This window comes from Plecotus auritus, assembly GCF_963455305.1.
Source record: "Plecotus auritus genome assembly, chromosome: 1".
In the NCBI taxonomy this organism is placed as follows: domain Eukaryota; kingdom Metazoa; phylum Chordata; class Mammalia; order Chiroptera; family Vespertilionidae; genus Plecotus; species Plecotus auritus.
The window spans coordinates 152,917,624-152,944,489 of NC_137770.1; the positions used below are offsets into that span (position 1 = coordinate 152,917,624).

The window sequence follows — 26,866 nt, forward strand, 5'->3', positions numbered from 1 at the left end:
CATAGTACTGAAGTCAGGAAGGCAATGCCTGCTGAGAAGCATAACAGGTTTGACATAGTATACCAACAAGGTCTCACTATTATCAACTTCATTGCTCAGAAGTCAAAACAGAATGAAATATGTTTACTTCATTAGTTGGATAATTGTCCTGGACACTGTAATTTCTTTAGAATACAATGCTCTGTTGCCATTGGCCAGAAGGTAATCATAATATTCAAAGAGCCCAAATTGGGACTCAGAAATGATAATAAAAGTACAAAGGTGTTTCACAATAACAAAAGTGCCAGTGTGCTACCCAGATGTGGCACCTAGTTCTTTGTGCAATTGGAACTGTGTGAGGACACCTTGAACTTAGTTGAGGTTTATCAGAGGACTTGTGTAGGTTGGTTTGCAAGTTATAGGAAATACAAGGATGGAATAGCACTCTGACCTTGAAGGTGTGCATAATATGAGAGAGCTGTGTTTTTTTAAACAGAATTTTCAAAGAAAATGTCAAAAATAAGTCATTCATTTATCCACTTCATGGTCTGCTACTTAACTCTCAGGTGTCTTTTAGGTGCTAAGTGTTATTCTGATGTTGCAGAATGGGAACATTTTGACAACACAATCCTTTCCCTCTAAGAGCTTGTTAGTACCATTGTCATTTCTATTATTTGCTAACTTTATTCAGTGCCACTAGGTGCCAGAGCGTACCAGGAGCTTATAAGTATCCTTGTTTATTTCTTTGTATTGGTGTGTAGGATGTGCCAGCCTCTTTAAGTCCATGATGAGAATTAGAATTTTAAAAATGTGGGTGAGGCCTTGGCCAGGTGGTTCAGTTGCTTAAAGCGTTGTCCCTGATATGCCAAGGTTGTGGTTTCAATGCCTGGTCAGGGCACATATGAGAATCATATCACAATGAATTCATTACCCAATGAATGCATAAATAAGTGGACCCAATATTCCCTCTCTCTCCCTGTCTCTCTTCCTCTTTCTAATGAATTCTTTTAAAACTTTCAAAAAATAAATAAAAAGGTAGGTTTTTTTTCTTTATTGATTAAGATATTACATATGTGTCCGTATCCCCAAATGCCCCCCCCCCCACCAGCCCCCTACTCATGCCCTCACCCTCTGGAGTCTGTGTCCATTGCCTAGGTTTATATGCACACATACAAGTCCTTTGGTTGATCTCTCCCCTTTACCCCCACCCTCCCCTACCTTCCCTCTGAGGTTTGATGGTCTTATCAATGCTTCTCTGTCTCTGGATCTGTTTTTGTTTATCAGTTTATGTTGTTCATTATATTCCACAAATGAGTGAGATCATGTGAAATTTATCTTTCTCTGATTGGCTTATTTCGCTTAGCATAATGGTCTCTAGTTCTACGCATGCTGTTGCAAATGGTAAGAATTCCTACTTTTTTACAGCAGCGTAGTATTCCATTGTGTAGATGTACCACAGGTTTTTAATCCACTCATCTGCTGTTGGGCACTTAGGCTGTTTCCAAATCTTAGCTATAGTAAATTGTGCTGCTATGAACATAGGGGTGCATATATCCTTTCTGATTGGTGTTTCTAGTTTCTTGGAATATATTTCTAGAAGTGGGATCACTGGATCAAATGGGAGTTCCATTTTTAGTTTTTGAGGAAACTCTATACTGTTCTCCACAGTGGCTGCACCAGTCTGCATTGCTGGGTGTGTTTTAAAGTAAGCATGCAGACCACAAATAAGTTTGCCAGGTAAAGAGGCAGATGGTGATGTTTGGCAGGAGGAATATTTATAGAGATTATGGGTTTGGCAGCAGGAGCAGCAGAGCCAGGGCTAAGGTGTACACGTGAGCTTTGCGGGATTTATGAGCAGTACTCTTTTGATGGGGTCCAGTGTGGGTTGTGGGAATGGTTGGGAATGAGGTGAATATGTAGCTAAGGCAGACTTATGAAAGTCTTTAGTACCACAGAAAGCACTAGATCTTTCTTCTTTTATACTTTTTTTGTTAAAATATAGTTAGCACACAATATATTACATTCAGGTATACGACAGAGTAATTTGACATGTACATTTCTGACGATGTGTTCACAATGATAAGCCTAGTAACCGTCTTACTGTGCAAAGTTATTGCAACTTTGACACGTTCCCTGTGCTGTGCACTAGATCCCTGTGGCTTATACATTTTATAACTGGAAGGTTGCACTTCTTATTCATATTCTTCCATTTCATCCAAATCCTCAACCCACTGCCCTCTGGCAACCATCAGTTTATTCTCTCTAGCCATGGGGTCTGTTTCTGGTGTTTTAGATTGCACATGTGAGTGAGATAATATGGTATTTGACTGTCTCAATCTGATTTAACTTAGCATAACACCTTCTTGGTCTCTCAGTGTTGCCATAAATGGCAAGACTCCATTCTTACTTATGTCTGATTAATATTTCTTTCTCCATATATACACATACATGCCACATCTTCTTTATTTATGAGCAGTACTCTTTTGATGGGGCCCAGTGTGGGTTATGGGAATGGTTGGGAATGAGGTGAATATGTGGCTAAGGCAGGCTTATGAGACTCTTTAGTACCACAGAAAGCACTAGATCTTTTTTCTTTTATACTTTTTTTGTTAAAATATACAAGATTTTTTTGTTAAAACATATTGGCACACAATATATTATTCTTTATTATGTTGTTTCCTTCCACGTATCCTCTACATGAGGGGTCAGCAAAATAGGGCTCACAGGCCTATTTTTATTCATTATCTATGGCAGGACACCTAGGTTGCTTCCATATCCTGTCTATTGTAAATAATGCTGCAGTTAACATTAGGGGTGCAGATATCTTTTCAAATTCATGTTTATGTTTCTGTACAACAAACACCCAGACGTGGAATGGCAGTTCTATTTCCAATTTTTCTGAGATAGCTCCATGCTAATTTCCACCGTGACTGTACCAATTTACAATCACATGAACAGTGCACGAGGCTTTCTCTTTTCTCCATATCCTCGCCAACACTAGTTTTCCATTTATATTTTGGTGACAGCCATTCTGAGAGGAGTGAGCTGGTACTTCATTATGGCTTTCATTTGTATATCCCTGATTAGTGATGTTGAGCTATGTGTTTCCTGTAATTTTTTAAAAATGTATGTTTTTATTTATTTTTAGAGAGAGATGAAGGGAACGGGAGAGTAAGATAGAAACATCAATGAGAGAGAAATATCATATCGATAGGCTGCTTCCTGCTGCCCCTGCTGGGGAATCCAGCCTGCAACCTGGGCCTGTGCCCGGACTGGGAATTGAACCAGTGACCTCGTGGTGCAGGGGACAACTCTCAACCCACGGAGCCACACTGGCCTGGCCTATGTGTTTCTTTTAAATAGGGAGAAAATGGACAGACTTTCAGTTGGCTTCCGCTAAAGTTTTATAGGCCTGAGTTACATCACATGCTCATTCTTAAGCCAGTTATTGGTAAACTAGGTACTGTGATGAGATTAGTATAATCATTTCCCATTTGGGAGCTGGGGAGATACCACCTTCTTTGTGGATCAGAACAGTAAATGTCCAAATAGAGATGTGGTTCTCCAGCAAGAGTGAAGACTGAGGTAGGGAGCAAGCAATACTTATTGCAGGGATGCATTGGAGTTTTGAGCAGAAGAGTAACAAGATTATATTTGATTAGGGCCCTCTGGTTGTGGTATGAAGCAGGTATAGCAAACTTTTCCTTGTAAAGGGCCTGATTTTAGTCCATGTGGTCTGCCATATTTACTCAAGTCTGCCATTGTAGAGTGAGGGCAGTCCTAGAGAATCTGAAAGTGAATAGGCACAGCTGTGTTCTAGTGAGACTTTATTTGCAAAACCAGATGGTAGCTTGTATTTGGCCTGTGAGCCCTATTTTGCTGACCCCTCATGTAGAGGATATGTGTAAGGAAACAACATAAAGAGACTGGGAGATGAAAAAAGCTCTTGTCTCCTTGGACTAGTATCAGTCCATTATGAAGTTTCCACCCATCCATGCTGAAATGAGTCAGGAAGCTCAATGATACCATTTAAAATGTTGGAGTTTTTCTAGGTCTATGACTTTTTCATTTGTTTTGCTTTCAAAACCTTAGTAATTTAAGAAGGAACAATAATAGTTGTTGGTATCTTCTCCCATGTGAGAGCCACCTGGTAAGAGCCCATGTTTGACTAGGGCAGTTGACAGTAGCAAAATAAAAGCAGAGGGAGTAGAGGTCTAGTTCATATGGTTGTGTAGATGACTGCAAGTAGGGAGTTACCAGGGAGAGAGAAATCTAAGGTGATTCATAGGTTTCCAGGCAGTGCGCTGGCATTTAGATTGCACATGAAGAACAGGACTTTTTCAGATGAGCAGGAAAGAGCAACAGTTCATGAGGAAAGACCAGTACTTTTTCAAACATGTTGAGTTTTTTAAAAAATATATTTTTATTGATTTCAGAGGAATGGAGAGATAGAGAGAGATAGAAACATCAATGATGAGAGGGAATCATAGGTCGGCTGCCTACTGTATGCCTTGTACTGGTGATTGAACCTGCACCCCAGGCATGTGCCCTGACAGGGAATCCAACCTTGACCTTCTGGTTCACAGGTCAGCGCTCAATCTCTAAGCCAAGCTGGCTGGGCCATACATGTTGAGTTTGATACAATATCCATGGATATCTACATTTTGGGTACAATTTTTTTGACTTTTTGACTTGTCCTGTCAAGAACTGCCTTTAATAGGTGAGCGATGATTTCAGTTTAATAACAATTAAAAAAATATATACTAGGAACTAATAAAAATAACTTTGTAATCACTAGAACACTATTTTAGTATATGTGATCATTTTTGTTGTTCTACAGTTATTGTAAAAAGGAATTCAACCCTGTTTAGTTGGAGAGGATTGTCAGTGCGATGTTTTCATTTTCTTTATTGGAACGTTCATGCTATAGAACCTGTTGTCACTCATCAGGATTCTGTATTTTCTATTCTGGGTCAATAGGATTGTCTCTTGTTTCATATTATTTTCTGACATCATTGTTTCATTTATCCCTTTTCTGCCTTAATTCCAATAGCTACAGATCTACAGGAATCTCCAAAACCAGCACAAACCAAAACAAAATCAAAGACAGGTATTTTGTGAAATCAGCTTCTGATTGTAATCATGTATAACATATCAACCCAAATAATAACAATTTCACATAATGCAATTTTGTTAGAGGTTCCTTAACCCACACCTAGGTTTGCTTATTCACTAGAAAAATTTACAGGACTCAGCATATAGTTGTGTTCATACCTGAGATTTATTACAGTAAATGGCCAAAGTAAAATTCCCAAAGAGAAAGGGTGGAGGACTCCAGGCACAAGCTTCCAAGAGTCCTCTCCCTGTGGAGTTAGCAGGAGGTGCTCAGTTACTCCAGTGTCAAATTCTGACAACACACGTGATACATGTCATCTACCAGTCTGGTTAGACTCAGTGCCAAGGTTTTTACGGCATGCTAGTCACATGGGCATCTTCCCCATAGCCTGGACCTCAATTCTAGATTCCCAGAAGGAAAGCAAGTGTTTAGCACAAACCCCATCGGTTGTACAAAGTGTTTAGGCACAGATGGCCACTCTTCTCAGTTAGGGAAAGGTGGAAACCCTCCCCAGATTCAGGTTTTCAGACTCCAACTGAAGGGTAGCTATTTAAGCAGGACTTTCTAAGGATAGCAGTCTTGGGCCTGCTGCATGAAAATTTTCTGCACAGCAGTTATAGCCGTGACTGCATTTTTGGCATTGACTTAAAATTTTATTTTCAAAGTAAGTAACATTGTAATATAACATGGCACTGGTTTCAGTTGTATCATCCATAATTGCTTGCAATGCTGGTTACTGTAATTACTCTTGGTGAGTATTTAATAGGTATTTGTACATAAATTACTAGTGCAATATCAGGCAATTATAAACTTTCCTTTTTATCCAATTGATGTTTCAAGATAATTTTTCGATAAAATCTGCATGATAATTTCTGACTTAACATTAGAATAAAAAGTATCTTTTAATTACATGGATGATTCATTTTATATTGCACTAAATCCCCACTTATTATTATAAAACAAGATATTCAACCATATTTATCAGTTATTTTCTTGCCCTAGTATACAATTAAAATTATTGGCTTTATTTATGTCTTTCCATATGCTTCACTTTATTGTGGGGATAATTCCCATATTCTTTTTTTTTTCAAATCTTTATTGTTTAAAGTGTTACATATACCTCCTTTTCTCCCATTGACCTCTCCCTGTCCGCTCCTGCCCCCATCATGTGCCCTCACCCCCCTATTGTCTGTGTTCATTGGTTATGTTTATATGCATGCATACAAGTCCTCTGGTTCATCTCTTAGGCCTCCCCTTCACCCTCCCTAGTTTCCTCTGTTGTTTGAAGGTCTGTTTTATATTTCTATGTCTCTTAATACCCATATTCTGATACTTGGATCTTTATATTAATTTCTAAGGTGACTATGTCTTAAAAATAACATTACTATGTTGATATACGTATGTTAATAGCAGTTTTAGCAAATACTATTTTTAAAGAATAATTCGTAATTCTTAGTTTTTAGATGAGTTTTAGGTTCACAGAAATAGAGTACAGAGAGTTCCCATAAACTCCACATCCCCTACAACAGTGGTCGGCAAACTGCGGCTCGCGAGCCACATGCGGTTCTTTGGCCCCTTGAGTGTGGCTCTTCCACAAAATACCACGGGCGGGCGCACACATACAGTACGATTGAAACTTCATGGCCCATGCGCAGAAGTCGGTTTTTGGCTCTCAAAATAAATTTCAATCATTGTAATGCTGATATTTGGCTCTGTTGACTAATGAGTTTGCCGACCACTGCCCTACACAAACAGCCTCACTCATTTTTACATCCTGCAATAGAGAGGTATATCAACAAAAGTCCATAGTTTACATTAAGAATCACTCTTGTTGCATATTCCATGGGTTTTGACAAATGTCTGATGACACGTATCCCCCATTACGGTATCATATACAATCTTTTCACCCCCTTAAAAATCCTCTGTGCTCTGCTTATTCATCCATCCCTTCTCCCTAACCACTGGTACCCGTGATGGTTTTGCCTTTTCCTGAATGTTGTATAGTTGGCATCATGCCGTAGGTATCTTTTGAGTGTTTAAAAAATTAAAATTCCAAGGTAATGGGATGTATTTATCCAATATGTTCTTTGTCCTTTGTGGTTTGCTGTTGTTGTTTATCAGCTTAGGCTCTGATGACATGTGCCATATACACTCCAGAAGAATGATTTCTCTAGGCATTTGCCACCTAATGGGGAGGGTCAGAAAAATGACCTCACACACTACTGCAGAGCACTCACTGGTTGGACCATCCTGCTCTATGAGGTGGGCCCAGAGAGACTTTCACAATGCAAGGAGACACTCTCAAGTAGTTCTACTTTATACAGTTGGAATACAAAGGTCTCTCCTACTTACTTTGCAATTGGAAATGGGGCAGAAAGAGTTTGGTTCCTATGTTTTGCTGTGCTGCAAAATGTAGGGCCTATCAGTCAAGCTTCGTTGTGATGGATTGTTTCATCCGAAACTGGCTTGGCTTCACTGAAGAGCTGGAGAAGCTGTACGCGTTAGGACAAAATAAGTGTACTCTCTTCCAACCGCTCTAAATGGAGGGAGTCCAGAAAACTCATGCTATTTACGTTTGACATTGTTACTCTATGATTCCTTTTGCACTAACAATACCGTTTTCTGTCTGTCTGATGGGGTTTGGTTAGGATTATATTCATGGTACATAGCAGTTTAAAGGTAGGTATCAAATTTTGATAGATCCCATTCTTTTTTCCTTGCATTTGGTATATTTAAAAAGAGAAAGTAAATGTTCTTAATGTATTAATCGTCTACCAATACTATGATTAATATTCATTGTAGTATAGTCTGCAGGTGCGATCCCAAAGGAATACTTTCCACAAAATATTAGTCGGGTACTTTTAAATTCCTGCATTTTTTATTATTGTTTCAAAATGTATTTTATGTTTTTCTTTAATAGTGGATGAGATCTCTGCAGAAGGCTCTTTAAACAGGTAAAATTTTATGGATTTTTAAAAATTTATGTTAACTGAGGCAATGCTGAGAAAAGAAACTATCGTTTATAGAGTGTTCTACTGTGGACTAGACCGTATTTTATGTAATGAACCTGTGTAATATAGTCATCATAATAGCCCTGCAAAGTAGGTGTGCTATTTAGCCTATTTTTTATTAATGAGGCAACTGTAGTTCAGGGAGGTGGATGCATTGACCAATGATTCCACAGTTAGCAAGTTGCTGGCCCATGATTTGACTGTCAACTAGCTTGGCTTCCAAATCTACTCTCTTGTCCCTCAACATACACTGATAAGTTCCTGTGTACCACTGGCATGGAGGTATGTATGAGAATCAGATCAACTCAGTGAAATCTGATTGTGTCTTAACTCTGATATAGAGTTTTTCTAAGAGGCCAGATTAGTCCAAGCATTTATCTTACAATCCTTGACAATTGCAGTGGTAAATAGGACCTTGTTCTTCTCAACAAACCTTTGAGGGCTCATTTCATTTAGCCATGGCCACAGAAGCAAAGGTTTTACCTATGCAGGCTTAATCAGGCAAGCGTTTTTATGTAAAATTATATCTATTCTTCTTGAGATGAATTATTTATCTATAGGTAAAGAATATCTATGTGTAGACCATGTTATGTTAATTTAATTCAGCATGTATTTAGAGGATATTTCTAACTGATTTCTCTTATTTACAGACTTCCCAGTCTGGTTTCTTTTCAGGCTGGTACCTTTGCCTAGTTTTGTGAAGTTTTCTCTTTTTTTCTAGTCCTTTTTTCCCCTCTTCCATGACTTTTATTGATTTTACTTCTTCTCTGTTTTTTTTGTTGTTGTTGTTGTTTCTTTCATTGTGTTATTTTTATCTACTTCTGCAAGCTACAGGGTTCTCCATTTATCTATATTCAGAATCAAAGGCATGTAGAATTTCAAGAGTTGAAGGAAGCCCAGCAATCTATAATAATAAAAGCATAATATGTCAATTAGATGGACAGCCAAACAACTTCCCATTCTGGATGGCCTTCTGGACGAAGCCATGGGGGCTGGGGCTGAGGCAGTGGCAGTTAGGGACAATCAGGCAGGCAGGAGGATTGTTTAGAGGCAATCAGGCAGGCAGATAGCTGAGCAATTAGGGGTGATCAGGCAGGCAGGCAAGTGGTTAGGGCAGATGAGGTAGGCAGGCAGAGGGTTAGAGAAGATCTGGCAGGCAGGCGAGTGGTTAGGGGCAATCAGGCAGACAGGCAGAGTAGGTAGGGGTGATCAGGCAGGCAGGCAGAATGGTTAGGGGTGATCAGGCAGGCAGGGGAGCAGTTTGGGGCATCAGGCAGGCAGGCAGGCAGAGTAGTTAGGAGCCAGCAGTCCTGGAATGCAAGAGGGTGCAGGGGCAACACTCCAACATGTACGAATTTCGTGCACTGGGCCTCTAATTAATTAATAAAAACACCCTCTAGTACGTCATCCTTTGTTTAACATCGTGGCCCATTAAATCTTTCCCTATTTCTGACTAGTGACCTCAGCATAGTTTATTATCTGTTAGACTTTCCTTTAGCAATACACAAGTGGGATAAGAGGCATCCAAATTGTCCCTTCACTTTAGCCTTTGAGTAGCCCACAGAGATTAACACTTCAGTATGTAAATGGGCAACTCTAGGTAGACAAATAGGGCATTAACTTGGGGAGTATACCAAATTAGCTGTTGAAATAATTAGCTGTATTGAAGATGCTGAGGGGGAAGTGATCTCTGTGTTATATGCACAGCCCTCATGCTTGCTAGAAATGATGAGTCCACAAATACAATCAGGTTTCTTCTTCAGTAAGGTACTGATGTCTTTTTTCCAGATAACTGTGGGTGGACTCTCAAAGAATATGCTTTTGTGAGTGGTGCTAATTTATGTTTGTTTTAAAGTGGTGGTCATGACTACACTGAGGTTTAAAATAGTTTCACTGTTGCTTTTTATGTACCAGGTGAGATTTCATAGTTCAGTTCAGGCAGTTTGGGAATAACAGTGGGTTAGTTTCATCTTCATCCAGAAACCAAGCAAAGGCTCGACTAGTCAGGATGAACAATGGGCCAGATGCTTTATCTCAGAACTTTTAAGATCTTTATCCATTTCATTCCAGGTAGAACCTCTATGCATGTGATTACAAATAAAGTCTCATCTCTGATTTTTCTAATTCGTTATGTGGGATCTTGAAGTGTCCCCTTTAGTAGAAAAATCTGTGTTTTCTGGAGGTTACCACCTATCCTCTTCCCCTAGAATTCTTCAGGAATATAAAGGATTCCCTAAGTCCAAGGGAGACAATTTCTTTCACACGTCAGATGCAGAGGTAAAAAGAGGACATTCTAATATTTCTGTTATTTCCTTTGATCTTATTGCTGCAGACTTGCCACTGAAACTGGTCCTGTAGTCATGATTGATCTTTGCTCCTGGGTTGGCCTTGCTGATCCAGATTCCTGAGTCTTCATGTTGATTCTCTCTTGGATTTGAGGGTCACAGCTTTTTATCAGTTTATATACATATGCTGTTATGCTCAGCCACTATTCCAATTACCACCATCTTATATTGGTAGCTGAGCCTCCTAGCTTTAGCACTCAAAGTCTCCCCAAAACACACACACACACAAAAAAAAAAAAAAAAATAAAAAAAAAATAAAAAAAAATTGGAAAGCCTACATGGTGCTTACTTCTTTGCCGAGACCTTTGTGGACTACTTACCTTTGAGCTTCTTTTTTGTATCTTTTTACTTGAACGTGTTAGTTGGACCCGTTCTAAGCTGTCAGGGAGGTTCACATAAAGCTTCAGGAAAAGACCAGACTTTCTTTTCCCCTTTGTTACCAGTTCTGTACCCCAGGTTCACTTTAAATCCTACAGAGCATCTTTGTTCAGATAGTGGAAGGTCCCATGTCGCGATTCCCATAGTAGTGGGCACCAACCTGCCTGGGATTCCATAACTGAGTTTGGCCCCTCAAGTGATCTCTTTGCCATAACAGGAAACTATCCAACTGACTTGAGTTTACCTCAGGTTTCAAAATAATTTAAATCATGCCTCTCATGGAAGGCAGAAATCTCTAATTCAAAAGTAGGTTATTGGTCATTACAATTGCAAAGGCCCCATCCATTACTTATCAGTATCCAAGTGTGACCAGTAGGATTCTATCTCCCAAGCCAATGAGGGAAGACTGGGAGATTAAGCCTGATTCTCATAAACATCTGCTGGTTGACAGTGTGAGTAGGTAGAGAAGGGGTAGTGGTAGTACAGGCCAGGTCCTGACTCTGATTAGGTTTCTTTCTGCCCTTGGTATGATTCACTGAAAAATTAAGGGAGCATTGTGTTATTGTACTTCATGAGGAAATACATTTTTACATAAATTTAGTTGCAAGTTATATAATACATGAGATACCCTGAATTACAAAATGCAAGGAAAAAAACAGGTAATAACCCAACGTAATAACATTTTCAGGAAACTTCAACATTTGAATGTTAGGGACTATGAAAAAAACCACATTGGGATTTATTTGGGATTCCAAAATAGTTTCAGCAAATAAAGTTCATGTTTCTCTGAGCATTTTTTTTTCTGTGTTATCTCATTTAATCCTTCTAACAACCTTCTAAAATAAGGCACTAAGTTTCTTATTTTGTAGCGGAGGACCTTGAGCCAAAGAAAGTCACTCCTTTGAGAATAAATAGCTGTTGGTTATAGAACTAGGATGTCTGAGTTCAAGACACTTGCCATTATGTGAAGCTGACTCTATTTAATTAACTGAACTGTACTGCACTCAAGTCAGGACTATTTACATTCTTTTTAAAAAATTTCATGGTTCCTAAAAAGTTTGTAGAACGTATAAATTTGAAGTGTATGGTCTAATTAAAGTTTTAATATTAGCTCTGATATTATCTGAAATATCCTAAGAATTTACTGTATTTGAAAAATATTTTTACATACATATTAATACAGTAATATTATTTATCCCCATTTATTGTACACAGCAAGCAACAGCTAACTTCTGACTATGAAGAAGGAAGAATCCAAACATTGGAAAGTAGCCTTTTTGGTAAGAATTTTGATAGAGAATTACTCTTGGTGCTCCTACCATAGATGAAGTAAGAGTAAGGGAGTTTTGATAATGAAAGAGCAGTGAAAAACTACCAAGCAATGTATAAGTTGTATGTGTAGCTTTGCTTAATCTCTTTCTTAATAGAATAGTAGCCAATATGATTAAAAATGTTAATTCTAAGTAATATAAAATCTGGTGCAATATTATTTGAAATGAAGTTCATTTATGTAGTCCTAACCCCTAAAATCCCATATGATATTTTTATGTAAACAAGAAAAAAGATGTTAAGTTAGGATATTGTATGTTTCTATTATAGTCACATTATACCAAATTGGACTTTTTCTAAAAATGGATCTTTGCTTAGTTTTTACAGCAAATGGATTATATTTATTAAATGAATACTTGTAACACATAGTGTTTTTTCTTACTAAAAAGTAATTAATATTAGGAACTCTACAATACTTTCCTGGGACCACAAACAAATGGCAAACATTAAGAGCTATATCACTTAGCCAGTGTGCAACACTCCTAATGAGATTGTGTTTTAAGGATATCTACTCATAGTACAGACGTCAGAAAGGCAATGCCTGTTGAGAAGCACAGGGTATTTTACATATTTTTTTCCTTTTTATTTTTTTTTAATTATTATTTTTTAATTGTTTGAAGTATTACAAATAGTAGTACATATATCTCCTTTTTTTCCCCCCATTGACCTCCCCCCGGCCTCCCCTACTCCCCAGTACATGCCTTTACTTGCCCCCCCACCCCCTTCCCGCAGTGTCTTGTATCCATTGGTTATGCTTATATGCATGCATAGGAGTCCTTTGGTTGATCTCTTACAGCACCCCCCCCAACCTCTCCTGCCTTCCCGCTGTAGTTTGACAGTCTGTTCAATGCTTCTTTGCCTCTGTATCTATTTTTTTCCTATTTCTTTCCTTTAAAAAATCTTGCCTCTGCAGACTAGAAATAAACATATAACAAAAAAATGTTTGAGTCCCAATTTCAATGTCCAACCGTTCTGAGTCCCCGTTTCAATGTCAAACAGTTCCTTATGTATACATGTCAGCAATGATATCTGGATGGTGGGCACATGGTGGCAATGCAGGTCCGACCCTCTCTGGTTTGGTCCTAGGCAACCTGCTGCGACGCACAGCTGCTGACTGCTAGCGTGGCAAGGCGTCATCAGCATTTCCATCTCTGGACTGTTTCTCCTCTTGTTTTCCTGGTTGGAACAGACCTGTCAATTCCTCTCTGTTGCAGGAATCCACATGGTCTTGGAGTTGTTTTCTGAAAATATACAAACATATTCTCAACCAAAAGTTAATAAAGGAATCTTTTCTATATAATTGATTTGGGATCCTTTTTATTTTGCCCAAACAATATTCCTTTGTCTTATTTAGACACCATGTGTGTTTTTCATGGGTGTCTTGCTGTTAGCATTACAAATGAAAATTAATTTTGATAAGTAAATTACATCTAGAAAATTTTTACTTTACAATATTTTACATATTATACCAACTAGGGCTCAGTGTTATTAACCTCCTTCCTCAGAAGTCAAAAGAGAATAAGATACGTTGACTTTATTAGAATAAGATGTTACCTTCTGTTTCTTGGAAAATTGTAAGGACACTAATTTCATTAGAACAAGATGCTCTGTTGCCATTGGTCAAAAGATAATCATAATAAATATTCAAACAGCCCAACTCAGGACTCAACAAATTATAATAAAAGTATAAAATATTTCATAATAACAAAAATGCCAGCATGCTACCCAGATGTGGCACCTAGTTCACTGCACAATCTGACTTGTATGAGGATACCTAAAACTTATTAGACTTTTTTCAAAGGACTTGTGTAAGTTGGTGTTGCAAGTTATAGAAAATACAAAGATTAAATATCATTTTGACCTGGAAGGTGCTCATAATATGTGAGAGTTGTCCCTGGTTTATTTCTGCATCCTTTTAAACAGAATTTAAAAGTAAATGTCAAAATTGAGTTATTCATTTTTCGGCTTAATAGTCTGCTATTTAACTCTCAGGTGTCTTTTAGTTCCTGAATGCTGTTCTGCTGTTGCAGAATTTTAAAAACACAGTTTCTCCCCTTCAAGAGCCTGTTAGTGTCATTGTCATTTCTATTATTTACTAACTTTATTCCATGCTCACTAGGTGCCAGAGCACACTAGGGGTTATAGTTATCCTTGTTTATTCTTTTGTATTGGTGTGTAGCATGTGTCAGCCTCTTTAAGTCCATGGTGAGGATTAGAGTTTTACAAATCTGGGTGAGGCCTTGGCCAGGTAGCTCAGTTGCTTAACTTGTGCCTGATATGCCAAGGATGTGGTTTTGATCCTGGTCAAGGCACATAACAATATCACCCAATGAATGCATAAGTAAATGGAACCACAAACCAGTGTTTCTCTCTCTGTGTCTCTGTCTCATCAAAATTTAAAAACCTTTTTTTAATAAGTAAACATAAATATATGGATGGGTATAATCATGCAGACCACAAAGAAGTTGTCCAGGTAACGGGGCATAATTGTGATGCTTGGCAGGAGGAACAGGTATTGAGATTACACATTTGGCAGCAGGAACAGCAGTGCAAGGGCTGAGATGTACAAGTGAACTTTTCGGGGTTTATGAGCAGTACCACTTTGATGGTGCAAAATGTGTGCAATAGGAATGGTTGGCAATGAGGTGAGTGACTAGCTAAGGCAGGCTTATGAAAGTCTTTAGTACCACAGACTCTAGAAAGGACAAGATTGTATACTCTAGGCCTTGGCAAATTTATCAAGTAGAATGCTTTTTTTATTCCTTTATTGATTAAGGTATTATATATGTGTCCTTATCCCCTACATTGCTCCCTCCAAACCCCCACTCATGCCCTCACACCCCTGTTGTCTGTGTCCATTGGTTAGGCTCCCCTCCCCTACCTTCCCTCTGAGTTTTGACAGTCTGATCATTGCTTCTCTGTCTCTGGATCTGTTTTTGTTCATCAGTTTATGTTGTTCATTATATTCCATAAATGAGTGAGATGATGTGATATTTATCTTTCTCTGACTGGCTTATTTCGCTTAGCATAATGGTCTCCAGTTCCATCCATGCTGTTGAAAATGGTAAGAATTCCTTCTTTTTTACCACAGCATAGTATTCCATTGTGTAGATGTACCACAGTTTTTTAATCCACTCATTTGCTGATGGGCACTTAGGCTGTTTCCAAATCTTAGCTATAGTGAATTGTGCCACTACGAACACAGGGGTGCATATATCCTTTCTGATTGGTGTTTTTTGGGATATATTCCTAAAGTGGGATCACTGAATCAAATGGGAGTTCCATTTTTAATTTTTTGAGGAAACTCCATACTGTTCTCCACAGTGGCTGCACCAGTCTGTATTCCCACCAGCAGTGCATGAGAGTTCCCCTTTCTCCGAATCCTCACCAGCACTTGTCTTCTGTTGATGTGTTGCGATAGCCATTCTGACAGGTGTGCGATGGTACTGCATTGTCATTTTGATTTGCATCTCTTGGATAATTAGTGACTTTGAGCATGTTTTCATATGTCTCTTGCCCTTCCTTCTCTCTTCTTTTGAAAAGTTTCTATTTAGGTCGGTTGCCCATTTTTTTTTTTTTTTTTTTGCCCTTGACCTTAAACCTTTTTTTTATTTTATTTTATTTTTTATTTTTTATTTATTTTTATTTTTTTATTATTTTTTTAATAAATCTTTATTGTTCAGATTATTACAGGTGTTCCTCTTTTTTTCCCCCTAGCTCCCCTCCACCTGATTCCCCACCCCACCCCATGCCCTTATCCCCCGCCACTGTCTTCATCCATAGGTGTAAGCTTTTTGTCCAGTCTCTTCCCGCACCCCTCACACCCCCTCCCCCCTGAGAATTGTCAGTCCACTCCCTTTCTATGTCCCTGATTCTATTATATTCACCAGTCCATTCTGTTCTTCAGATTTTTTATTCACTTGATTTTTAGATTCACTTGTTGGTAGGTATGTATTTGATGTCATTTTGTTGTTCATAATTTTTATCTTTACCTTTTTCTTCTTCTTCCTCTTCTTAAAGAACACCCTTCAGCATTTCATGTAATCCTGGTTTGGTGGTGATGAACTCCTTTAGCTTTTTCTTGTCTGTGAAGCTCTTTATCTGACCTTCAACTCTGAATGATAGCTTTGCTGGGTAGAGTAATCTTGGTTGTAGGTTCTTGCTGTTCATCACTTTGAATATTTGTTGCCACTCCCTTCTGGCCTGCATAGTTTCTGCCGAGAAATCAGCTGACAGTCGTATGGGTGCTCCCTTGTAGGTAACTAACCGTTTTTCTCTTGCTGCTTTCAAGATTCTCTCTTTGTCTTTTGCTCTTGGCATTTTAATTATGATGTGTCTTGGTGTGGTCCTCTTTGGATTTCTCTTGTATGGGGTTCTGTGCGCTTCCTGAACTTGTAAGTCTATTTCTTTCACCAGGTAGGGAAAGTTTTCTGTCATTATTTCTTCTAATAGGTTTTCAATATTTTGCTCTTTCTCTTCTTCTGGCACCCCAAAAATTCGGATGTTGGTACGCTTAAAGTTGACCCAGAGGCTCCTTACACTATCTTCATATTTTTGGATTTTTTCTTTTTGTTTTTCTGGTTGGGTGTTTTTTGTTTCCTCATATTTCAGATCTTTGGTTTGATTCTTGGGGTACGTTGATCTACAGTTGAGTTTCGGTATATTCTTTATTTCAGACAGTGTATGCTTAATTTCTGACTGGTCCTTTTCCATTTTTTTTGGCATTCTCATTAAGGTCCTTGAAGGTCTCATCAAGTTTCTCGGCGGTTTTTAGAAGATTCTTGAGTAACCTTATAAATGTGGTTCTGAACACTATGTCGTCCATTAGTTTGCTTTCCTCCATTTCTCTCATTCGTGACATGTTTCTTTGTCTCCGCATTTTGCTGCTTCCTTATGTTGATGGAGTGGCTTTGTGTGGTAGGTGACCTATAGGGGCCAGTAGCTCAGCCTCCCCAATCACCTGAGGTGGACTCCTTTGGTACACCCCTTTGTGGGCTGAGTGCAAAGTCTTGGTGTAGTTAAGCCTTGATTGCTGTTGGTACACTGGGAGGAATTGACCTCCAGGCCAATTGGCTGTGAGGACCCGCTGTGTCTATAATGGAAGAACTGCTGCGCTGGAGACACGCTTATGGTGCAGGGCTTGTTTCAGTGGGGCTTTGGTGCTCACTGAGTCTGCCTCTTGAATGTATCACTTATGGATGTGAGGAGTTGAAATCTGGTGTCTCACACTGACCACTAGGTACACTGGCTTCTGGATCTCCAATGGGGTGCAGGTCAGCTACTGTCTGAGGCCACCCAGCAGGAGCTACAGCAAGAACTACAGTTTTCTCCTCTTTGCTTGGAGTTTGGAGGTTTTGGAGCTGTCTGACCTGGGCTGCAAGTTTGCTAGGTTAAGCTGTGATAGGGCAGGCCATTCATATGCTAAAGCTGCTGCTTGGAGCTTGGGTGGGTTCGTAGATTGTGCAGGGCTGGGTCTCAGGGCGTGACTAGGCTAGGGCGTGGCAAACAGCGATGGCTGCCAGTAAGCTGGCTCTGGGGCTCAGACCCTGTCCCCGCGTCCCGCGCCCCAGCACAATAAACAATTGTTCCTGCGCGCAGCCCTGCAAGCAAGCCACCCTCACTTTCCGACCCCACGGCAGACAGTCCAGCTTCTCCCTGTAGGAGTTTGGGTCCCCCGCGTCTCCCCAGAAACGAGTTCGGAGTAATCGGGAGCTTACCTCCCTTCGGGTTGAAAACAGCAGCGCTTTCAGTCACCCGTCGCCAGCCCAATTCGCGCGTCTCCGTACCTCAGCTTTTCAGTGCTTGTGCACCCCTCAATGCTGTTTGCTCTTTCCTTCTAATTGTAGAACTTCCACTCAGCCAGCTTTCCCGTGGTTCTGGGTGATAGACGTTCTGTCTTTTAGTTGTAGTTTTGAAATTGTTGTGCGAGGCAGCAGTTTAGGTGCTTACCTATGCCGCCATCTTGGTTTCTGTTGTTGCCCATTTTTTGATTGGTTTATCTTCCTTTTGTTAAGTTGTATGAGTTCCCTGAAAATGTTGGAGATTAAACCCTTATCAGTGATAACATTGGCAAATATGTTCTCCCATGCAGTGGGCTTTCTTACTGTTTTGTTGATGGTTCCTTTTGCTGTGCAAAAGCTTTTTATTTTGAGGTAGTCCCATTTGTTTATTGTCTCTTTAATTTCCATTGCCCTAGGAGCGGTATTGGTGAAGAAATTGCTTTGGCATATGTCTGAGATTTTGCTGCCTGTGGATTCCTCTAGTATTTTTATGGTTTTTGTGTATGGTGTAAGTTGGTGGTCTAGTTTCATTTTTTTTTGCATGTATCTGTCCAATTTTCCCAACACCTTTTATTGAAGAGACTGTCTTGACTCCATTGTATGTTCATGCCTCCTTTGTCAAATATTAATTGCGCATAGTGGTTTGGGTCAATTTCTGGGTTCTATTCCATTGATCTATATGTCTGTTCTTGTGCCAGTACCAGGCTGTTTTGAGAACAGTGGCTTTGTAATACAGATTGATATCTGGTATTGAGATCCCACCTACTTTGTTCTTCTTTCTCAGGATTACTGCAGCTATTCGGGGTCTTTTTTTATTCCAGATGAATTTTTGGAAAGTTCATTCTAGGTCTGTGAAATATGCCATTTGGTATTTTAATGGGAAGTGCATTGAATCTATAGATTGCTTTGGGTAGTATGGACATTTTAATGATGTTGATTCTACCTGTCCATGAACACAGTATGTTCTTCCATCTGTTTATGTTGTCCTCTATCGCTTTTTTCAGTGTCCTGTAGTTTTTCGCATATAGGTCTTTTACCTCTTTAGTTAAGTTTATTCCTAGGTATCTTAATTTTTTTTGGTGCAATGTTAAATGGGATTGCTCTTTTAGTCTCTCTTTCTGTAAGTTCACTATTGGTGTATAGAAATGCCATAGAATTCCTGGCATTAATTTTGTATCCTGCTACTTTGTCAAATTTATTTATTAAGTCTAATAATTTTTTAATGGATTCTTTAGGATTTTCTATGTACAGTATCATGTCATTTGTGAATAAGGACAGTTTTACTTCTTCTTTTCCAATTTGGATGCCTTTTTTTTCTTCTTCTTGTCTAATCACAATGGTCATATTTCCAGTAAAATGTCAAACAGGAGTGGTGTGAGTGAGCATCCCTGTTTTGTTCCTGTTCTTAGGGGAAATGGGTTTAGTTTTTCCCATTGAATATGATGTTGGCTGTGAGTTTGTCATCTATGGCTTTTATTATGTTGAGGTATGATCTTTCTATTCCCACCTTGTTTAGAGTTTTTATCAAGCAAGGGTGTTGGAATTTGTCAAATGCTTTTTCTGCATCAATTGATATGACTATGTGATTTTTATCTCTCAGTTTGTTTATGTGATCTATCATGTTTATTGATTTGCAGATATTGTACCATCCTTGCATCCCCGAGATAAATCCTACTTGGTCCTGGTGTATGATCTTTCTGGTGTACTGCTGGATCCGATTTGCTAGAATTTTGTGTAGGATTTTGGCATCTATGTTCATGAGGGATCTTGGCCTGTAGTTCTCTTTTATTTTGTTGTCTTTATCTGGATTAGGTTTTAGGGTGATGCTTGCCTCATAGAAGGAGCTTGGAAGTGTTCCTTCCTGTTGAAATTTTTGAATAGTCTGAGGAGGATAGGTTTTAGTTCTTCCTTGAATGTTTGGTAAAACTCCCCTGTGAAGCCGTCTGGCCCCAGGCTTTTGTTTGCTGGAAGCTTTTTGATGACTGCTTCAATTTCTTCCGTAGTTATCAGCCTATTGTGATTTTTAGATTCTTCCTGATTGAGTTTTGCAAGGTTGTATTTTTCTAGGAATATGTCCTTTTCCTCCAGGTTGTACAGTTTGTTGTAATAGAGTTGTTCATACTATTTGTTAACAACCTTTGTATTTCTGTGGGGTCTGTTGTTACTTTGCCTCTTTCATTTGTTTATTTGTGTCCTCTCTCTTTGCTTCTTGGTGAACCTGGCTAGAGGTTCATCAATCTTATTTATCCTTTCAGAGAACCAGCTCTTGGTTTCATTGATCTTTTGTGTTATTATTATTATTAATTTTTTTTATCTCTATGTCATTTATTTCTGCTCTGATCGTTATTATCTCCTCCTTCTGTCCACTCTGGGCTTTTCTTGTTGCTCTCTTTCTAAATCTTTAAGTTGTAGAGTTAGATGATTTACTGCCATTTTTTCTTGTTTTAATTTTGAGATAGGCCTGTAAGTTATAGACTTCCCTCTCAGGACTGGTTTAATTGTGTCCCATAGATTTTGAATTGTTGTATTTTTGTTGTCATTAGTTTCCTGGATGTTTTTAATTTCTTCTTTGATCTCTTTGGTAACCCAATGATTGTTTAATAGCATGCTATACAGCTTCCAAGTGTTTGAATTTTTTGGATTGTGTTTATAGGTAAAATACTTTTAGCTTCAGATAATAGGTGGCCTAATTAACAGAGACTGAAACATTAGGAACCAGGATTGTTTTGGTGGTTCAATGATGTCTTCAGAACCCCAGTTGTCGACCTTTTTCAGCTGTGAGGTTGTCAGTGTTTATGTCCGCTTTCCTGATCAGCTAATTTAGCAATGGCTACAAAGCATGTATTCTCACATGTAAAGGCCAGAAGAACTGCTTTTCCTTAGGCGTTTCTTTTTCCTCTCTTAAACTTTTTGTTACAGTTGGACAGCTAGGGCATTAGCCTGCAGTCCAAAGGGTCCTGAGTTCGATTGTGGTCAAGGGCATTTACCTTGGTTGTAGACTCCTCTGGGGCTCTGCCCCTGGTCAGGGCTTGTGCAGGAGGCAACCAATTGATATGTTTCTCTCACATCAATATTTCTCTCTGTCTTTCCCTCTCTCTTCTACTCTCTCTAAATATTAAAAGAAAAATGTTCTCAGGTGAGGATTGAAAGAAAAAGTAGAGTTGGCACACATTATATTACTTTCAGGTGTACAACCATAGTGATTGGACATTTACATACCTTAGATGTGTTCACAGGTATTTACAATAATATGTCTAGTAACCATCAGACAACGTGCAAACTTATTACAATACTAGAGGCTCGGTGCACAAAATTTGTGCACTTGGCGGGGGTGGTTCCTCAGCCCAGCCTGTGCCCTCTTGCAGTTCGGGAGCCCTCAGGGAATGTCCAACAGATGGACATCCTTAGTGCTGCCACAGAGGCAGGAGAGGCTCCTGCAAGTTCGGCTGTGCTCACCAGACGTGTGCTCAGATCAGGGCTTCTGGCTGAGTGGCACTCCCTTTGTGGGAGTGCACTGACCACCAGGAGGCATCTCCTGCATTGAGCATCTGCCTTCTGGTGGTCAGTGTGTGTAATAGCAACTGGTCGCTCCAACGTTCCGTCAATTTACACATTAGCCTTTTATTATATAGGATTTGACACATTCCCTATGCTGTACACTAGATCCCTGTGGCTTATATATTTTATAACTGGAGGTTTGCACTTCTCATTCATATTCTTCTATTTATTCTATCTCCTCAACTTAATACCCTCTGGCAACTATCAGGTTGTTCTCAGTATCTGGTTCTGTTTTGTTTGTTTTGTTGTTTTAGATTGCACATGTAAGTGAGATTGTATGATATTTGTCTTTCTCTGTCTTATTTCATTTAGCATAACACCTTCTCAGTCCATCATTGTTGTCTTAAACAGCAAGAGTTCATTGTTCTTTATGTCTGAGTAATATTTCATTTTATATATATACACATGCTACATCTTCTTTATTCATTTATCTATCGAAGGACACCTACATTGCTTCCATATCCTCTCTGCTGTATATAATGCTGAAGTGAACATAGGGGTGCAGATACCTTTTCAAATTCATTTTTATGTTTGTGTTGCATAAATACCCAGAAGTGGAATGGCAGTTTTATTTCTAATTTTTTGAGGAATCTCCATGATGCTTTCCACAGTGACTCACAAATTTACAATCACATGAACATTCCACAAGGCCTTGTCTTTTCTCCATATCCTTGAGAACACTTGTGAAAAATATATGTTTAATCTTTATTGTTGAGAGTATTACAGATGTACCCCCTTTCCCCCCCATTGCTCCCCTCTACCCAATTCCTACCCTGCCCCAGGCCTTCACCTCCCCATTGTCTGTGTACACAAGTAATGCATATCTCTATATATATAAAACCCTAATATGCAAATAGACTGAACGGTGGAACAAACGAACACCTGAACAACTGGTCACTAGTACATGTGCTGACCACGAGGGGTGTGCGTGGAACATGGCGGGCATCAGCAGTAGGCGGCAGAGCTTGGAACATGGTGAGCATCACCACGTTGGGATGATGGATCAGGTGAGCGGGGGCGCTCCGCGTTGGTCACTGTCATTGGTGTGAGCCTCTGGTGGTTACTGAAAATTCTTGGTGCCTGAGCACCGGCCCCAATCGCCCCACAGGGCTTCTCCACCTCCCCCTGCTCTGAGGGGCGATTGGGGCCAGCAGCCGCCTCTCACACCTGTTGCCAATGATGGCCCCATTCGCACCTGCAGCCAGCACCAGAGCCACTACTCGCACCCACTGCCAGAGCCCAGCGCCAGTCCTGATAGCTCGGCACCATCAGTGGATGCGAGAGGCAGCTGCCTCCCCAATCGCCCCTGAGGGCTTCCCCACCTCCCTCTACTCCTGAGGGGTGATTGGGACAGCAGCTGTAGCTCACATCTGCTGCTGGCACCAGCCCCAGTAGCTCCAAGCCATCAGCAGGTGTAAGTTATGGCGACAAGAGTGGGGCTGCCAACAGATAGGGGACCAGGGGTGCGGTGGTAGGAGGGGCTATGCAGGGGTGTGGAGGATGGGCCAAAATATGCCCCTGTGCACACTGCAGCCTCGCAGCCCACAATTACTTCAATGGTGCACAAATTCTTGCACTGAGCCCCTAGTATGCATATAAAACCTTTGGTTAATTCCTTTGCATCCTCCCTCCCCCCATTCCTCTGAAAGTCATCAGTCTATTCCATTAAACATGCCTCTGATTCTCTTTTATCCATAAGTTTATTTTGTTTATTAGATTTCTTGTTTGTTTATTTTGATTTTCAGATTTAATTGTTGACAGATATGTGCTTATTGCCGGTTTATTGTTCATTCTTCTTCTTCATTTTCTCCTCCTCCTCCTCTTCCTCCTCCTCCTCCTTCTCCTACTCCTTCTTCTTCTTCTCCTTCTTCTTATCCTTCTTCTTCTTCAAGTGTACCCCCAAATTTCATGTAATACTGCTTTGGTGGTGGTAATCTCCTTTACCTATTTCTTGTCTGTGAAGCCCTCTATCTGACCCTCAAATCTAAATAAGATCTTTCCTAAGTAGATTATTCTTGGTTGTAGGTACTTGCTATTTATCACTTTGAATATTTCTTGCCACTCCCTTCTGGCCTGCATAATTTTTTATGAGAAATCAATTTAAGTAAATTTAAAACAGGAGAGAATTTGGGAACAAGACATATGCTGTATTTTGGTGCTCTCTTGAAGGTAACCAACTGTTTTTCTCTTGCTGCTTTTAAGATTCTCTGTGTCTTGGATTTTAATTATAATGTGTCTTGGTGTGGGCCACTTTGGGTTCCACTTGTTTGATAATCTCTTTGCTTCCTGGACTTGTCTCTTCCTTTCACCAGGTAGGGGAAGCTTGCGGTAATTATTTCTTGAAATAATGAAGTTGTCCCAGAGGCTCCTTAAACTGTCTTTATATTTTTGGACTACTTTTCTTTTTATTCTTCTGATTAGGTGTTTTTTGCTTCCTCATATTGGAAATCCTTGATTTGATTCTCAGAATTTTCTATTCTAATGTTGGATCCCTGTAAAATTTTCTTTATTTCAACTTGTGTATGCTTAATTTCTGACTGGTCCTTTTTCATGTCTTTGAAATTCTCATTAAGATCTTTGAAAGTCTCATGAAGTCGCTTGAAGCTCTCATTAAGTCATTGAAGCTCTCATGAAGATTCTTGAGTAACCTTATAACCATTGTTTTGAACTCTGTATCCAGTAGTTTGCTTGCTTCCATTTTGTTCATTTGTGTCATGTTTCTTTCTCTCCTCATTTTGGCTGCTTCCCTGTGTTTGTTTCTATGTATTATGTAGAGCTTCTGTGTCTCCTGGAATTGCTGGAGTGGCCTTGTGTAGTAGGTGTCCTGCAGGACCCAGTGGCTCAGCCTCTCCAGTCACCTGAGCTGGGCACTCTAGGTGCATCCCTGTGTGGGCGTGTGCATAGTCTTATTGAAGGGAAAGGTGGAAACCCGCCCCAGATTCAGGTTTTCAGGCACCCACTGAAGGGCAGCCATTTAAGCAGGACTTTCTAAGGGTAGCAGTCTCAGGCTTGCTGTATGAAATGTTTCTGCACATCAGGTATAACCCTGACTGAATTTTTAATGTTGAGTTGAAAACTTATTTTTAAAGCAAGTAATATGATAATATAATATGGTAGTGGTTTCATTTGCATCATCCATAATTGCTTGCAATGTGGGTTATTTCTGTAACTCTTGATGCACATTTCACAGGATCCTATATAATAAAACCCTAATATGGAAATTGGCTGAACAGTGGAACAACCAGTCGCTATGACATGCACTGACCACCAGGGGGCAGACACTGAATGAAGGAGCTGCCCTGGTGGTCAGTGCACTCCCACAGGGGGAGCACCACTCAACCAGAAGCCGAGATCAAGGCTGGCAAGCGCAGTGGGGGTAGCAGCAGAAGCCTCTCCAGCCTCCACGGCAGTGCTAAGGACTTTTTGGGGGTCCCGGACTGTGAGTGGGTGCAGGCCAGGTTGAGGGAACCCTCACTCCCAATGCAAAATGTCGTGCACCAGGCCTCTAGTTTGTACATAAATTACTAGGGCAATATTAGGCAACTGTAAACTTTCCTTTTTATCAAATTAATTTTTTGAGATAATTTTTAGATAAAATCAGCACAATAATTTCTGACTTAAAATTTGAACACAAAGTGTCTTTTTATTAAATGGATGATTCAGTTTTGATTTATATTGCACTAAATCCCCATATGTAATTATAAAGCAAGATATTCAATCATTTTTATCAGTCATTTTCTTGCTCAAGTGTACAATTCAAATCATTGGCTTTATTTATAGCTTTCCACATGCTCCACTCAGTTGTGGGGATAATACTCATATTCTGCCTGGTCAGCATGGCTCAGTGGTTGAGTGTTGACCCATGAACCAAAAGGTTGTGGTTGGATTCCAGGTCAGGGCCTGTGCAAGGGGTACATGCTCAATCCCCAGTGTGGGGCATGTAGGAGGCAGCCATAGATGATTTTCTCTCATAATGGATGTTTCTATCTCTCTCTTCCTCTCCTTTCCTTTATGAAGTCAATTAAAATATATATTTTTGAAAACACACATTCTGATACTTGGATCTTTATCATAATTTCCAAGCTGACTGTGTTTTGAAATAGCAATAATATGTTGATATATGTTAATAGCAGATACATTTTTTCAAAGAAAAATTGATAAGCCTTTTTTTTTAGAGCTCTTTTAGGATCATAGGAAAATCGAATGGAGAGTACAGAGAGTTTCCCTAAACCCCATAACCCCAAACACACACAGCCTTGCTCATTTTGACATCCTGCAGCAGAGAGGTACATTTATTACAATGGATGGACTGCATTGACTCATCATTATCAACCAAAGTCCATAGTTATCCTTAAGGTTCACTCTTGGTGGTGTATATTCTATGGGTTTTGACAAATGTCTGATGACATGTACCCACCATTACAGTATCATGTACAATCTTTTCACTGCCCTGAAAATCTGCTGTACTCTGCTTATTCCACCGTCCCTTCTCTCTAACTACTGAAAACCGCTGATCTTTTTTACTGTGTCCATAATTTTGCCTTTTCTTGATTTTTGTATAGTTGGAAAGAGACATTGAGTACCTTTTTAAAAGTTTAAAAAATTAAAATTCTGAGGTAATTGGATGTAGTTATCCAAGACTTGCTTTGTCCTTAGTTGTTTGTTGTTGTTGTTCTTCAGCATAGGATCTGATGACATATGCCACACATGCTGAAAAAGCATACTTTCTCTAGGCATTTGCCACCTAATGGGGCGGGTTGAGAAAAAAGACCTCACGCACTACTGCAGAGCACTAAAGGTCTCTTCCACCTGCTCTATGAGGTGGGAACAGATACTCTCTAGCAATGGAAAGAGACAGTCTCAAGTAGTTCTACTTTATACAACTGGATTCCCAAGGTCTTTCCTATTTAAGTTGCAATTGGGCATGGGGCCAGGAAGACACTGTTTCCTGGTTTGCTGTGCGTAAAGTGTAGTGCCTGGCAATCAAGCTTCCTTGTGATGGAGTGTTTCATCCTAACGGGCTAGTCTTCACTGAAGAGCTGGAGAAGCTGTATTGTGTTACTGCATGAGAGGTGTTCTCTTTACTAACTGCTCCTAATGGAAGAAGTTCAGAAAACTCATGCTCTTTTACGTTTGCCATTGTTATTCTATGACTAGAGGCCTGATGCATGAAATTTATGCAAGGAGCTTGGCCCTCGCAGGGGCAGCAGCTTGCCTCAGCCCTCCCAGCCCGGGCTTTGTCCAGAAGGTCGTCCAGTCTAATTAGCATATTACGCTTTTATTATTATAGATTCTGCTTCTACTAACAATACCATTTTCTGTCAATATGATGGGGTTGGTTAGGGTTATGTTCATTGTAAATAACAGTTC

The 26,866-nt window shown here is 39.7% G+C and overlaps 1 protein-coding gene and 1 pseudogene across 2 annotated transcripts in view; one reads left to right on the forward strand and one right to left on the reverse strand.

The window, feature by feature from the left end:
* Nucleotides 1-26,866, reverse strand: part of LOC308241432 (5-azacytidine-induced protein 2-like) — a 188,295-nt pseudogene that overhangs the window by 61,101 nt on the left and 100,328 nt on the right. The window lies entirely within an intron of this gene.
* LOC308255569 (uncharacterized protein) overlaps nucleotides 1-26,866 on the forward strand; it is a gene marked incomplete at its 3' end in the record, with an annotated part of 82,540 nt that overhangs the window by 26,130 nt on the left and 29,544 nt on the right. Inside the window, exons 9-10 of the mRNA XM_080683184.1 lie at nucleotides 8,016-8,049; nucleotides 12,045-12,109. Of these exons, the coding sequence (XP_080539310.1) occupies nucleotides 8,016-8,049; nucleotides 12,045-12,109 (99 nt within the window). The remainder of the gene's footprint in view (nucleotides 1-8,015; nucleotides 8,050-12,044; nucleotides 12,110-26,866) is intronic.